The 16,094-nt window shown below is 38.5% G+C and overlaps 1 protein-coding gene across 3 annotated transcripts in view; it reads right to left on the reverse strand.

Annotated features, from left to right (window-relative positions):
- The window catches only part of CDH8 (cadherin 8), a 153,562-nt gene that overhangs the window by 14,966 nt on the left and 122,502 nt on the right, over positions 1–16,094 (reverse strand). For 2 of the 3 annotated variants that reach the window (XM_051805977.1, XM_051805976.1), the window contains one exon: positions 12,469–12,586. In XM_051805977.1, the coding sequence (XP_051661937.1) occupies positions 12,469–12,586 (118 nt within the window). Of the gene's footprint in view, positions 1–4,912; positions 5,034–12,468; positions 12,587–16,094 lie in introns of those variants that run through there. The other variant, XM_051805978.1, reaches the window with a different exon arrangement.

Consider the following 16,094-nt stretch of genomic DNA (forward strand, 5'->3'; position numbering starts at 1 on the left):
GAGGTATAAATATATAATGCATCTGTATACTAAGAGAACCTTGCACACCACAGTGAAATGTTCCTTGTTGTCTTCCCATTTGTGATGAAGACTCTGATAAAGTACAAGTGAAGTGTGCAGGCTGAAGCTGCAATAAAAATACAAAGCAGGATCATGTAAAAGTATTATAAGAGATGGCAACTCTACTGGCAAAGGAAGATACATCTCAATGTGCCAAAAATGCTTCCATGGTCCTAAATTAAAAAATAGTCAAAAAGGTGGACAGAAAACAAAAAAAGCACAAATACTTTGAGAAAATTACATTTCCTTACTGGGAGGAAAAAGAAAAGAAAAGAAAAAATGTTTAAGTAAAACACTTTTAGCCAAGAAAAACCTAAGTTCTGTATACAAATTTTGAAGTAAATGGTTCTACTAGACAGACTGCATTAGAACTCTACAAAGTTTAAGACAACTATATCTTTTGATCTTGCATGTTAGCAGAAGAAAAGCACAAATAAAGAGAAAGTTGATTTGGTATAATTTTTTTTCTCATTTAAAAATAGAAAGTACAAAGACAGAAGTTGCAACAATGTGGGATAGATAAAGATGATATAGAAGGAGATAAATGATGTAGAATTGAGTCTAAACTACCTTCCTCAGTATTTAGTATTGCTGCTAGAATCAAAAATACAACAGCTGCATTAGAGTGGGCTTCACATTTCCTGCCCTGAGCTGACAAATAATTTCTATATGTTTTCTAACAGGAGTCTCAGAAGAATCCAAAGAGACCCCTTAAACCCCTCTCGAAAACCTCAGTCTTTCCCACTCCAGAGGGCACTGCCCACAGCTCTGCAGTGTTTGCATGGCACATTGACAGCCATGGTGATTAAATGACTTGTCCAAATTCATGCAGGAAACCCATAACCCAGCTCTACAAAACTGTTCTGAACTCCAGAGCAATTCCTCAATCAAAAAACCATCACTCCTGCAGAGTGCTCTGAGATCACAAGGTCTCAATCTTTGTTGGGGGGAACACTGAGCACTTTACAGAAGGGTCACATATAATGGATGAAAATGTTATAGAAAGTGGCAAGGCAGAGCTAAGCAAGGTTAGGGAGTGACAAGTTCAAAAAGGCTACATGAAACAGTTCTATTTTATTTTTTATTATTTCCTATAATCTAGATTTTGGTTTCAAGTTTAGGTTAGACTGAATGAATGTTTCCTAACAAAACACAAACAACCCCAAAAGGTTTTATGAGTTTTTACAAAAGCAACGTGAAACTTTCTTGTCATCTATCACATTACAAAAATTAAAGGGAAGAAAAAATTTGGTGTTCTTGTTCGAGACAGTCTAACATTCTCAGAGCACAACAGAGTGTTTTCATCAGCATTGAGTGAACTACTGATGATGCTCCTTTTAAGGTTTATGACTTCAACAGCAAATACAACTGACATTATAATTCCACAGAGAGGGCTTTATTCCTGATTTATCTCTTATCACAGAATCAGATGTACGAAACAAGCCAAAAACTGTGGTGTTACAGTTCCTGCTCCAGGATGGACACAGTCCTTGGCCTATAGGAAAAGTGAAGTTTGCTTGATAAGCCCACAGTTAGTTGGGCCAGGCTGGGGTGATCTGACTCTGCTCTCTCAACACAGGCAGACAGCTACCACTGCTTTACTGATTCCCTGGAATCTGGCTCCACATCCATCCACGTTACCTTCCGAGGACCCCACCAGCTCTTCCTCTTCAATGCCATCAAGCAGACATCTGGTCCTTTTCTTCAAGTTCTATTTATCTCTCCCTAACAAGCTGGCTTATTATCTCACTTCAAACAGGGGCCCATCTTCACTCCCTCTCTAATCAGCCCTGATTACCAAGTGTGCACATCCTATCATTTGAGGATATGCAAAATCTCTCCCCAGAGTAGACAGGTCAACTTATGCCTTTCATTTATTTTCTGCTTTTGGCTCCAAATGTAAGATCTCTGCATTCAGGGGAATCACGTACTCTCCTTCTCCTCTGCCCTCTGAATGGATTGCCTTCTAGGCATATTTATTATATAAATATTACATGCTAATAATTACATAAATATATCACTAATTACTGGATGCTTGCCAGATAAAATACATCCTAATTAGATAGAATTAAATGAAGATCAACAAAGTGACATATTTTACAACAAGGTCACCCGTAGGCATTACAAAATCAGGAGTTGATGGGAAAATAACCTCAGTGATACAAAAAAAACCCAAACCAACCAACTGAATAAAAGCTTGGTCTCCCTTACAGGTTGATGTGAGAAGCTTTGGTAAAACTCATACAAAAATTTCCTCTTTCCTTCAACGTGTCACTGTTATATTTGCTCTGACAGAGAAGTACAGCCCATTCTTGAACAGTCATCTCCTCAAAAGGAGTAAGGAGGAAATAAAAGGGTCTGGAATAACTGTGACCACTCCAGACAGGTTCAGGGGAATGTAGAGACAGAGACTTCACATCCCAATACAAGGCAATGGTCACCTCGTAGGAGGAAGGAGGACTGTGATTCCAACACTAACTCCTTCCTTGTGCACACCACTTGTGGGATTGGTCCAAAACAAGATGCAAATTGGAACATGATCTTAGTCTTTTTAATTCACATTATAATGTCAGTTGTGTAATAGTTTATCAGATAAGCCTTGAGGCTGAGTGTGAAAAATTAATACCTTCTATTTTAATGGAGGAACCACGTGCAAATGGTCTGATATAATGACAAAAGGAGATTTTTAATAATCAAAGGAAAATTTAACAGTTAATATGTGATGATTCATGCTTAAATTGTTTTCATTTTTAGTCTGTTTAGATTTTTCCTTTTTTTTCCTCCAGTAGAAAAGTGTTGGTGTTCTTTTAATCTTTACTAAGACTAAAAGTTTAAAATTAGACTCCTATCTAGTTTCTCATTAATTGACAAAAGCAATTTTTGTCAATTACAGTAATTAATCAGTTAATTGTTATTCTCCTTCAAGAGTCTGCATTTCGGACTGGACAAAACAAATAGTCTGTAATGAGAGAAACCAATAAAATCATAAGGTGTAGGAAAAAAAAAAAAAGATAAATAATCCCATGCCATATTTACTAATTAGGTATTTAGGGAGAAAATCCAAATATTCAAAACAAAACCAAACCTAACAGTGAAGTGAAAACAGAGATGGGCTTCTTATATGCAGCATGACTGTCAGGTAACAAATATATTGAGGTGGTGAAGGGGTAGAGGCCCTCCCAGAACCTTCAGCCCTAGAAGATCATACCTCCTCCTCAGTGAATTAAACCCATTTACACAGGGCATTGTCTGTGAACACTTCAACTGCAGAAATGTTTTCTGGCAGAAATGTTTTCATGGAGGCATTAGATGCAGCCATCGAGCCAGAAGTGGTACTTTGACAGAAATCTCTTAAGATACTTCCAGAAGGGAGTTGGTTAAAAATCTGGAAATTTATCTCCAAACATTATGTATTCACTTAGCTAGAAATACTGCTATGAAATACTTTTAAGGTCCTAGAATATAATAATCATGGGTGCTGCTGGTTTTCAAGGAGTTACGTTTCTAGAGCATTTAGGGAGCCTTGGAACATTAAAAGGCTGGTGGAGCAACATTTCACGGGATCACAGAACACGTGGGGTGGGAAGGGACCCATAGTGGCTCAAGCAGGGCCACCCCAGAGCACATGGCACAGGATTGTGTCCAGATGTGCTGGAATATCTCCAGTGATGGAGACTCCACACCCTCTCTGGGCAATCTGTTCAGTGCTCAGTGCAGAGCAAAGAAGTTCTTCCTCATGTCCAGGTGGAACTTCCTGGGCTTCAGTTCCTGCCTGTTGCTAAATTCCAGGGAGCTGGTACTGCACAGACCTCACTGCTGGAAGTTAGAAGTTTTGTACTCATTAAGAATAACACCTTTCTGACTGCTAAGCAGTTTAGTTTTGAGACCCTGATTTAATGTCTGTTTTCCCCATTATGTTTCTGGAATTAAGTCACACTGAAGATTCAATTTGTTCTTCTCTGCTATTTCTTTCATCCATGTTCCATATTATTGCTAAAATAGATAGATTTTCATGCTAATTTGCTGACCAGATTATTTTTCCTCTTCGGATTTGTTTTCATAACCTTTTATCCCTTACTTAGTCTTTTAAAGTCATGGCAGCCTTGCTCACTTTCCTTCAGTTTTATTATGAAATTAATGAAATAAACTGGAAAAGGAGAGCTGAGTATGTTCCACTACTGAGCTTGATGAAACTCCTACAGCAGGAGAATTCACAGCTGTCCAATCCATTCCCTCATCATGAGTAAGCACTGTCGTGCATATGGTGCACAACACTGACCTCAGATCTTTTTCACTCAGATTGCATCTGGTTCTCAATTAGTTTGATTTATAAAATGAAACATAATTGACGCTTTGGCAACATTACGTTGCCAGCAGCACAAATAATAAATTAAGACTGAGTGAAGTAAAAGTGTCTTTGGTCATGTATGCATAATGGCAGGCTGCATGTACAGGGGCTTCTCCTGGGTTTCATCCCTCACATCTGATGCTGTTTTGGGCTGGGTCATGTTTAGATTAACGCTCTGAAATAACTGTGTAATTGTGGTTGATTGAAACGACTGAAAAAAGGGCGCTTTTCTGAAAGGATGTGATGCCGTGGAAATGAGTCTTATTTTACAATGTGCATATACAATTCTTCTGTCTGAAAGCTTGCACGTGTGAGGCTCAGGAAGGAGTCGTCACCCCAGAGCTAAACTAAAACAGGAGGGGAAGGTTAAACAGCATTTGGAGCAGAAGTGCTCCCAGAGAAACACTTTGGAGCTACAAAAATATAAGAAGTACAGACGTGCTGGGGAGCACAGCAGAGCTGAGGAAGAGCCTAGAGATGCCTGCAAGAGGACAATCAGCTTACCAGATGGCCCCCTCCTTGCTGGTTCTTTCATCAGGTTGGCCTGTCCAGTCGAATGGAGACTTGATGGATCACATCTGGCTTAGGGCGGAGGAGGGAGGGAATCTGTCTGGAGTCCTGCATCCTGAATACAGGAGAGGAGTGAATAAGGTTTCAGATGGACAGAACAGGCAGAATGGTCACAGTGTGGAGGAGCGTGGCAGCTGAGTCAGCCTTCCAAGAGTTGATCCTGGCTTTCTGCTTCAGCTAGAGCAGCTTTGTGCACCAAGAAGGACTCGCCTCTTTAGCCTATCCAAGTGGTGAAAAGCACATAACCATTGTAAGAAGGTGTAAATCACCCAGACAGGGCTAACAAGTATGTTTGCAGAGGAACTGAGCTGAATCTTCACCTGTTTTGTGGTTCGAATTAGAAAGGAATCCAGAAAGAGCAGTGATCTTCATGCAAGAAGATAGATGGGGAAGACAGCAGAAGCAGGTGTCAGTAAAGGAAGTGGCACACAGGAGAGGAAAAATGCTGGCTTTCCATCTATGTGAATGTAATCACTTCAGAAAACAACAGCACGTCCTCCTCTGCCAGAGAAGTTGTTTCAAATTGCACTCAATTGATATTCAACATCAAGGCAAAACAGAACATTGGGGAATAACAGATAAGAGTTGATAGTGATGAGAGTCAAGAAAGAAGGGAGAAAGGAGGCAGAAAGTTATCAGTAGAAAGATATATACTGAGAATATTTTCACCAGCATTCTCAGACTAGACAAGACTGACACTACTGCACCATGGAAAAGTGTAACCTTGCTAGGAATAGCAGAAAGGAATCAGATATATCACCTCAACTGCAATGTGAAATCATACAGTGAAAATGGAAATGCATTCCGTGCCTGGCAAGGCAGAACTTCTGAGCACTGCTGGAATGTGTTGGGGTCCCTTGGTAATACTGCCATTAACTTGAAATTCTACCAGTCTTCTGGAATTTGAGAATAGTCTAAAGATCTATAGCACCAATTTCCACCTCCCGTAGCTTTAGCACTTTCTCACTGGCAGAAAGGGCTCCTCCTTTTGAGTCTTTAGACACAGTCTATTATTTCACAGGGTGACATTACATCGTAGAATTGTCAGATATGTAAATGAGAAAATTGATTACTTTTCTTACAGAGGAAGATCTAACATAGTTTGTGATCCAAAGCAGTTTCAATCAGGTGAATTGTCTGACGACCAAGGATGAAGGAACTTGAGTACCATAAATAAGGAACTGCATTTCCTCAGTTACAAAAAATGAATTATTTCAAGGACTTGACACCAGCCAAGACACAACCACTGGCTCCAGCAAAAGTATTTGCACTGGCTGAGCACTACTTTTTGTATATTAATCAAGGAGAAGCTGGAACCAGTGCTTTCCTGAATAGTCTAAATCCACAGAACTACAATGTTTCATGGAGCTCATCTACCTTAACTATCACATAATTTGGTTTGATAATAGTTAGACTCTCCTACCCAGTAAAATATCAATACCTATATGCTTTTTTCTAATTTCTATAACTTACAATTTCCAACATAAGCAAAAAAGACCTTCCTGAACAAAATCTTTCGACCATGCTAAAAAGGAAATATTTCAACAATTTTATATTATCAATTTCATTATTAACTCTATCATTCATTTAAAAAATCAATAAACTGAGGTTCTTGTGGCATGCACAGGTCATAAAAATGTTGAACTCCGCTATTTAAACAATTCCAGTTTAAATGCCATGCTGAGAAAAAGATTGATGGTCTGATATTTATAATACATTTTTCACACTATGAACACTTCTGGAGAAGCATGATGTGTGCCTGTGGATGGCAGATACTGACACACAAGTGCCAGATTAAGGGTTAACTTGCAGGTTGTTATTTTTTAATACATTGGAATGCTTTATTTTTAACTCTACCCCTTTCACACTGATTGCACCTTGTTATGCAAGATTCTTTGTGATTTCTGGTGATAAAACTATGTCTGTGAAGAGAGATGTTGATCAATGCTGTTTCCTTGATTATGCAGCATATTCCTTTACATCTCCTAGATGTTATTCCATACCACTACTACTGGCAGACAGGAGAGAAAAATATTTATTTATAAGATGCCAGACACATCCTTGAGCACATCACTTAATTTCACTTCTCAAGAAAACCACTAACAAGGTTGTGATTTGGTATGTTTTAGAGTTGTCCTTTGAAAGTTTAATTACTGAGACGCAAAAGAAACGAGGGTGATAATTAAGCACATTAGAAATATATAAACATTTGCTTTCCCTTGAGAAGTGCCATTGTGAAACCCCCTCTGGCACGTGGCAGCTGGGCCACAAAGTTTCCCAAGGCTCTTGAAAAATTGCATGAAACCGCAAAAAATGTGCGAGGATGTGCTGCTCATATCCATGGGGGCTGTTTGTCTGGGTGTTCATTGCACTCCCATCAGGAAATGATGGGTTTAATGATGTCCTTGCTAAGGCAATTTGTACCTGAGGTCAGCGGGTTAACTTTGAAACTAGGCAAAGTGGAAGGAGGGCAGTGACACAGCAGTGCCACCCCTGAGCTGTCTGGGGAACACATTTGGGAAGAAAAGTCAATCAAAACCACCAAAGGAGCTTTAGCTGGCAGCTGAGACAATGGCAGAGAGACTTATACAGAAATGCCAAAAGAACCTGATTCAGGGAAAGACTCAAAGCTGGAGAGTTACTCTGGTGGGAACAAAAGACTCACCCTCCAGGTATGAATTTGACAGATGCTGCTAAGAATGTTTTCAGGAAAAAAGATGTGGGAAAAATCTAGGTTTTATTGTGTTAAAACTACAATGACACAGAAGTATTAAAAAAAAAAAAAGCTGATAATTTGCTTTTGTTATTTGAGATATCTAAAAGGGAGCTGGCATGTAATTGGCTTCTCCAGCTATTGTGAAGTAGTTCAGAAATATTTGTTTATTAATGGTAAAGAGGCAATGAAAAATAGAAAATATTTTAAAATAAGCAATAGTATACAAAGGCAGTGATTGAAGTGATTATGTCAGGCTATTTCTTGTTAAATACATTAGACACTCACTGCCTATGCTTTCAAGGCAGCACAGGGAGGCCAGAAGTGACAGATTTAACTTGTTGCATGGAAAGAACTAAAGAAATGGTCATTTAAACATGAACACTCCTGGAGCCATTATAGGTGTCACAGGTATAACAGACTAAGCATGGCTGAGAATAAATATTAATTTTGTCATAGAGAATGAACAGAAATCAATTCGGACCAAAATCAGAACTCAACTCACCAGATGGACATTTTGATGAACATTTTTGGGAGAGGGGGGGCTGATTACTTATAATCAGTCTATTATGAGCCAAATCAGGCTATTGGACTTCTGCAGGAATATTAGGTCGTGCCACTAAGATTTCTAACCCAAAAGTAATCGCTGTCCATGATCCAGGAAACCCTGTGACTGCTTCTGCCCCAGTAAGAGGTGTGGAATATCCCATTTATACATTAGGAAACAGAATCTGCCATGAGAAACGTGGAGCAGCAATGGAAACGTCTTTTGGGGAAAACTTTAGGTCTCTTTATGGCAAAGATGCATTTGCTAGTTCTTGAAAGTAAAAAATGCATTGGCAGCCTATCAAAATGCTTGCATGTGTGAAAAGGCTTTTATCACAGAATTCTGTTCTCACTTGAACAATCTATGGAAATCTTAAGAATTCAATGCTGAAAACAGGTACTGTTGTGAGGGTATTTTTTGGGATGCAGGAGACGATCCTTGTACTGGCACTGGATTTTAGGTTGCTCTGTGAAGACCACTCACCTGAAAAAAAGACTGCCAACAAATGCTAATTCCATTTCCAGAGGTCTCATTTCAGTTTACTGGTGCCATGACAGTATAAAATCCTCATCAGCTGTCTAAATACCTGCCAGTTTTTTGTCATTTATTGTGATCCTACCGTTTTTTGGAAGGTTTAATTCCAGTCAGTCTATGACACATTGCTGGAGTGTAACAACACTTGTCTAAACATCAGATATTTTCATCTGAAGTTTTAGGTTTTTCTGGTTTGTCAGACGCACTACACAAAATATATATTTTCAATTTTTTCCCCAATTTCTGCTCCTCTGCACAAACCCAGCAGAAAGACACATGAAAAGTGAAGTGCCCAGTCAGTCTGTAGGAGTTTGTGCAGTCAAGGATTTGTTATGTCACAGTCACAGGTTTAGTCACCAGGAAACATTGCATGATTTGCACGTTGCAATAAATCCTTATATTTTTGTTATATAATTTTATGATTTCTCTGGTGAGCAGATAAAGCTTTAGCACCTGGTAATCTAACTGATCAGTGTTCCTTGCATTACAGTTTAAGAGAGCAGCACTGCTTTACTTCAGATTATCACTCACTGCCCACGAACCCAAGGCACAAAATCCACAAAAACTGCCCATTACGAGACATCTGAGCTCAGGAAAGAAAACAGAGAATGGACCAGGAGACATGAAAAATAAAGATTGACATGAGAGGATCTACTGAGATGCATGATGGCATTTAAATTAACATTTTTTACATTATTTACATCAGAAAGGCACTAAAGTCTCTATAGTTTTGGGCATCTTGTCTACAGAAAAGATTGTAAATATGGAATTATATTCTGCTGTGAGCACAGGATAACTTCTATAATACATAAGATAATCTTAGGAGAAGGGAGGGGTATTTGTATTTTCTGATGAAGATACTTGTTGTTTCACTCAGTTGAACATATTTATTGTGACCAATCATAATATTAGCAGTGTAAATTAATTACTGAAGGATCAAGTGAACTTGCCTTAGGGCAGTCTGGAAAGTTTCAAACAAGGGAATCAGCCTGTGTGCAACAAACTAAATTGATTAATGGCTGTGCTTATGTTCCATACAGCAAGAGAAAATTCCACAGGCATCTTATATATTCTTTAGCATGAGGGACAGAGAGAGAACATTGCAGCTTTCTGCTCCTGGCAGATGCCAAGTTGCACTCTTTGCATACTAATGCCAGCAGATTAAATGATGTCATTACGTGGTGGAGGAGTGAGGGCCAAATGCCAAAGTTACCTAAAGCACAAAACAAGGACCCAAAAGGGCAATATCATTTCACAAATGCTCTTGAGGAGGGCTACTTTTGTTTCTCTCTGCCCTTGAGAGGATTTTGGAGAAAGGCAAGCGGTGAAAAACTGTTTAAATAAAGAAATTGCTGGTTCCAGCAAGTAAAGAATTGGGTTTCTAGAGGAGGCTTCCTGAGGAAATGCCATCCCTGTATGATATCCACAGGAGGACAGCACTTCTGCAGCATCACCACCTCAGTCTCTGCTGCCTTGGAGAATTTGGCAGGGCCAAAGCTGTGGGAGGAGGTTGAGGCTGAGGACACAGTCAGGAAGATGTCAAGGACTTTGGCCACCAGCGTGAGCAAATGTTTTTCTGTTCTAAGCTTTGGTGTGTTGTGCACCAATTGATCTCCAGAAATGAGGCTGGTGCTTGTCATAGGCATTTCCTTACAGAGTTGCTCACAAACCACCCCAGCCTGGCTTTTGGGCAGCCCAGACACTCAGAAATACAAAGAAAGGAGGAATTTGCCTTGTGAATTCACTTACTTTAGGCATACTGTATTTTTTCAGCAAGAATAACCACTCATGCTTATCTAGCAGATGTATGCAGGACAAAGTCACAGCCAAGTTCATTGTCTAAGTGGCAAAACGAAATAAAGACTTGCTGAAGATTTATGACGTTTAAAGGACATGAAAACTCACCTCAACCAAATAATACCCTGATTTTGGCTTTGACAGGAATATTTGCTTCCTGTAGGAGATCATGTCCTGGCATCAACCATGCACTGCACCCCTGACTGAGCAATCTTGATAGACAAGGATGGCATGCCTAGCTGGAATTTTATTATTGGATACTGAAGGATTAATTCAGAAAAGTCTCTTCAAGCGGATTTTTAATTTCAAGAGATTTCAGTTGGTTGTTTTAAGAGGATTTTCACATTTAACTGATTCAAACACATTAAAAACTGTATAAAACTGAGTGGCAATGCTGTAACAAAATTGGACTTATTTCTCTCAACCTCGTTATAAAGGAAGTTTCCTCACTCTCACTTGGATCAGCACTCATTTTGCCACTGTCTGTGACAAGGAGTAAGAGTGGATCTTAAATGAGTAACAGATTGGAAGGACAAGGGTAATTAGCAACATGAGCTCAGTATTTAAACATGAAGAGAAATGCTGAGATCTTTTTTACTTTGTCATGCTGTGCCAAGCAAAGCACCTCACATTCAGGATGCTTAATTCAATTTATGTTACACCACCGATGATTATGAAATGCATTTTGAAGAGGTTTGTTTTATCTTCTCCTGTAAGTGCAGAAAACATACACTCATTTCCTACATGAAAGTACAGATAGAAGTAGAGACACACTTTGTGAATGCTGGAAGAGAAAAAAAATATCTAAAGAAAAGAAAAATACAGGATATGTTTAAAGCAGATTTAAGAATTTAGGTTTATATAATGTTATTTAACAAAACAGTGCCACCATGCTTCTTAGTTGGAACAGATAGAACAAGAAATGAAAACAATATCAACTCTTTATTTGATGTTTCATGTATTACTCTTACACTCCTGCACACACAGCTCACACATACATCTTCCTATTAGTAACAGACTAAATAGAGATTTTCTATATTATAATTTGAAATAAGAAAAATAAGGGACTGAATTTGACTAAAATTCCTGGCAGGGCATGTTTTATTTAAAAAAAAAAAAAATTCCCACCAAGATGGAAAAACTTTGCTGAATATTCAAGTCAGTAGAAATACATAAAGCACTATTTATAGCATTCTTGGGATCAATCCTAGCTCTTTCTCACATGACCTTCAAACATATCTGTGTGCCAAAGAAAAGGATCAGTATAAATTTATGGCTCAACAATATTAAATGGGTCTTTTCTTTCCATCACGCATGAAAGTCCCCTTCTATAGCACTACAAAAGGACATTTTGCCCTTCCAGAAGTGCTCCAAAGCACGGTGATACAAAGTGCCCTTGGGGGCTTTGCTGGCCCAGCAGATTTCTCTTTCTAGTAAAAGTTCCTCACCAAAATACTTTGAAACCTTTACACACACAACAAACAGCCTGAAAAGGTGCTTGCTTTGGGAGGTTTAGTAGATATTTAGTTTTATGTTCCCATCTGTAACCACTCAATGCAGGGATCAACATTTATTTATCAACATAGTTCCAGATTTTCATCTCACAGCATATCTCTGCACTTCCAAATTAATAGAAATAATACAGGCAGTAAATCCATCCTTTCATTTTATTTAAGCCAGTGAGCTGTCTTCTGGATCTAAATTCCATATCCATTTTACTTTCTTCTTATCTACTGTAAAGTTATTGGAAATAGCTTAAGAGATACAACCAAGGTACCACTGAGCAGATTATTTACACTGTAATTGCCCAAAGGACAAGCTGGTAAAGTGACTGGAAGTTAAAAAAACAATTCAAAACTTAAGCTGTTAAGATGCACGTTGTATATGTTTTATATTTACCTTCATTTTTCTTGATGGTGAAGTTTGGATTGTTGACCATTTCAGGAAGGAGGCTGTACAGGAAATAATGCCCATTCTTAGGATCATCCTTGTCAACAGCACTGACAATCTGAATCACCTACAACAGAAACAGTCTCATTAACTATTCAAACTCCTGATATAGATATAGAGATAGAGAGATAGAGAGATAGAGAGATAGATAGATAGATATGGTATTGAAAAAAATTGTATTTTATTGGACACGCTTAATTTCTCTGCATTCCAGATTTAAAAAGCTATTTTATACCTTTGCAAGGACTTTAAAGACCTTGGATTGAAAGTCTTAGGAACGGGAACTATATCTGGCCCATTTAAACTGTTTCCAGAACAAGGAGGCAGTGAATAAGGAGAGAGAGGTGAGAGAGGCCAGTAAAAACTGCTGCTGATTTTGGCAAGTAATAAATTATTATTCAACAATAAAAAGAAAGAAAATTGTCCTTCAGAAACACTCGTGGTGCCTATAGCAGTCTTTCATTTATAGAGCCATGCTTCTCACTGGACCAGGATATATAATCTATCTTTAATCCTTTCTCTTTTCCCCCACCATTTTTCACTTCAATTAATATTTTTTTTTAAATTAACTTTTGGTGTGACATTTTAGATGATAAAGAACCTAAATTGAAAAAAAAAAAAAAAAAAACAGAAAATATCTAAGTCTATTTTTGTGGGGTTTATTTTTTCTTAACTTTAATAAACTCTTAGTTGTTCCTGTACTAGGAACAGTACAAATATTCTTGTTTGTTTTAAAATAACATTATTAACAAATAATGGAGGATACTAAGGTTGGAAGAGGAGAGAGTGTCTGGGTAATTTGAATAACTTTAAATAATCAAATAACTTTGTATGAAGCACCTCACATGATTCATATGACCAGCTACAGTATCTACAGTGTATTTATCTCCATTTTCTCATTTACCTCCCACATCACTCAGATACTGCAGTTGGTCTTCAAATCATACAAAGTTGCACAGGAATATGAAAGGAAGAAACGTTATTTTAAAATAATCAGGAGGACTGTTGGTTTTTTCTTTTTTTTTTTTTTTTTTAAGGATTTGGTGCAATTAGTTTTGATTCCATTTATTTTCCAGAGAAACGGAAACAAAGTCAGCTATGGATCCAGTTGCCACACTCAGAGCTGAATTTCAGTGCTAGTTAGCTCACACTAGATGAGTTTTATAAGAAATTGAATTAGAATTATTGACCTTTCTCATGTCCATTGATTTCAATAACATGTTTGTCTCATGTATTTATTCTTACAATGCCTAAAGCAACGCACCAATAATTTCTTGGACAATTAAATTCAAATTAGGAATCACTACAAATTCTATTTTTAAAGGGTAGGGTGAAAATGGAAGCAGGGTCTGTTGCTGTCCAAATTCATAGACTTATACTTTAAAAATCCTCAATGTTTCCCTAAGAAAATGTCAATAACTAACATTTTATACTAGTTTAACCACAATGACTATAATCTGTGTGTGTTCCATACATGAGACTTGTCAAAATCACATTCTGTATTCTTCAGGAGTCAAAGAAAGAATAAATCTTACAACCCTAAAACATAAATATTTGAAATCATGTACGTAAAAGGATTTTTGAGCAGCTACTGATATAGGCAAATGTAATTTCCAGGACAACCCAACCCAGGAAGGAATTTGAGGCAATGAATTCCTTGTCTAATCATACTCTGGATAGGCCAGATTTATTATTAATATTATTAAAAAATTACTGAAAAAATTTAGATTATTTAAATACCACGTAAATAGATATTTTTTTCTTTATAACTGGATCTGCCAAGGTGGGAACCTTGATTGAAAAGATTTCAAACACATGTATTAGAAGAGATGGACAAAAAAAGTGCAATTTAAAACGGAACAAGACAGATATATTTAGGCAGATATATTTTATGAGTGTTCAATTTTTCAAACACTGTTAGAGTGGGAAAGCAATAGGGGAAAAGGATAATGGCACAGTGAAATCTGGAAGGTCAAGTGCACATAACAGGTGCAGTTTATCAAACTGTTGTACAATTTTATCTGTACTGGCTACAGAACTGTTAATTCTTTCCAGGTTGTAAAAATTCACTTCACTGTCTCCAGGTTTTCAATTAATATACCTGAAAGTCAGTGGCCAAGACCATTAGTAACAGGGATTTTCAGCTCACAGACATTTTGTGAAATAAGCTTAGAGTATCTCCCAGACTGGAAATTTTCAAGAAATAGAAACGAGGTATCTTTTTTGTACTTTATTTATTTTTTTTTTTTTTCCAGGAACTATAGATCACAGAATTCCAGAATATGCTGGGCTGGAAGGGACCCGCAAGGACCATCCAGTCCAACCCTCAGCCCTGCACAGGAACATCCCCAGGAGTCACCCCCTGTGCCCCAGAGGATCAGCCAAACCCTCCTGGAGCTCTGGCAGCCTTGGGGCTGTGCCCACTGCCCTGGGGAGCCTGGGCAGTGCCCAACCAGCCTCTGGGGGAAGAACCTTTGCCTGAGATCCAACCTGAGCCTGCCCTGACACAGCTCCAGCCATTCCCTGGGTCTGTCCCTGGTCCCCCCAGAGCAGAGCTCAGTCCCTGCCCCTCCTCTGCCCCTGCCCAGGAATTGGAACTGCACTGAGGTCTCCCCTCAGTCTCCTCTGCTCCAGCTGAACACACCAAGTGCCCTCATCCCCTCCTCATGTGGCCCCTCCAGGCCCTTCAGCATCTTCATGTCCCTTCTCTGGACTCCTCCCAACAGCTTTATATCTTTTTATAGATACTTCTATCTGTCCTATGGAATTCTTTCCTATATTTCAGTTCTTTCCATCCATCCCCTTCCTTGTTTACCAAATCCTTCTTTCTCTGAAAACGCACCAAAAATGTTATGCAAAAGCCAATCTTAGTGGAATACTACACTTGTTGTGTTATACACACACACATCACGGAATTAAGAGTTAGTGTTCCCATAGCAACCTTATTTCTTTGTGCCTTTGCATTAAAATAAGCTCTTAAAAAAAAAAAAAAAAAAGTAAAAAAAGCATAATGTATATACAGTGATAAAAAGCTGTGGTATCTTTTACTTCATAGGAGTGAGAAAAGTCCAGTAATTCTCATGTTTTTATTAGTGTGCTGATGGGCATATTTTACTGCTCAGTGTTGTGTGATCATGGAATGGAACTCTACTGAATACTCCAACTCTTAATTTGTGGTTCACAACATGGTTGAGAATCACAAAATCATGGAATCACATTTAGGCTGGAAAAGATCTCCAAGGTCATTGAGTCCACCCTGTGCCCCATCTCCACCTTGTCCCCCAGCCCAGAGCACTCAGTGCCACCTCCACTCCTTCCTTGGACACCCCCAGGGTGGGGACTCCACCACCTCCCTGGGCAGCCCCTGCCAAGGCCTGACCACCCTTTCCAGGGAGAAATTCCTCCTGATGTCCAACCTGACCCTCCCCTGGCACAGCTTGTCTTTACAGTCATAAAGAAAACAAGAACTGGGGTTTTTTTGCACTATGTATTCAGTGAAAGTCAGTAACCCTTTGGCTGTTTAGTCTTGAAATTTCTGAAATTCTTACATGTAAAATTTCAACTTTGATGTTTCA

The sequence above is a fragment of the Manacus candei genome, unplaced genomic scaffold (assembly GCF_025592945.1).
Source record: "Manacus candei isolate 608988 ecotype Guabito, Panama unplaced genomic scaffold, ASM2559294v1 h1tg000065l, whole genome shotgun sequence".
Lineage (NCBI taxonomy): Eukaryota > Metazoa > Chordata > Aves > Passeriformes > Pipridae > Manacus > Manacus candei.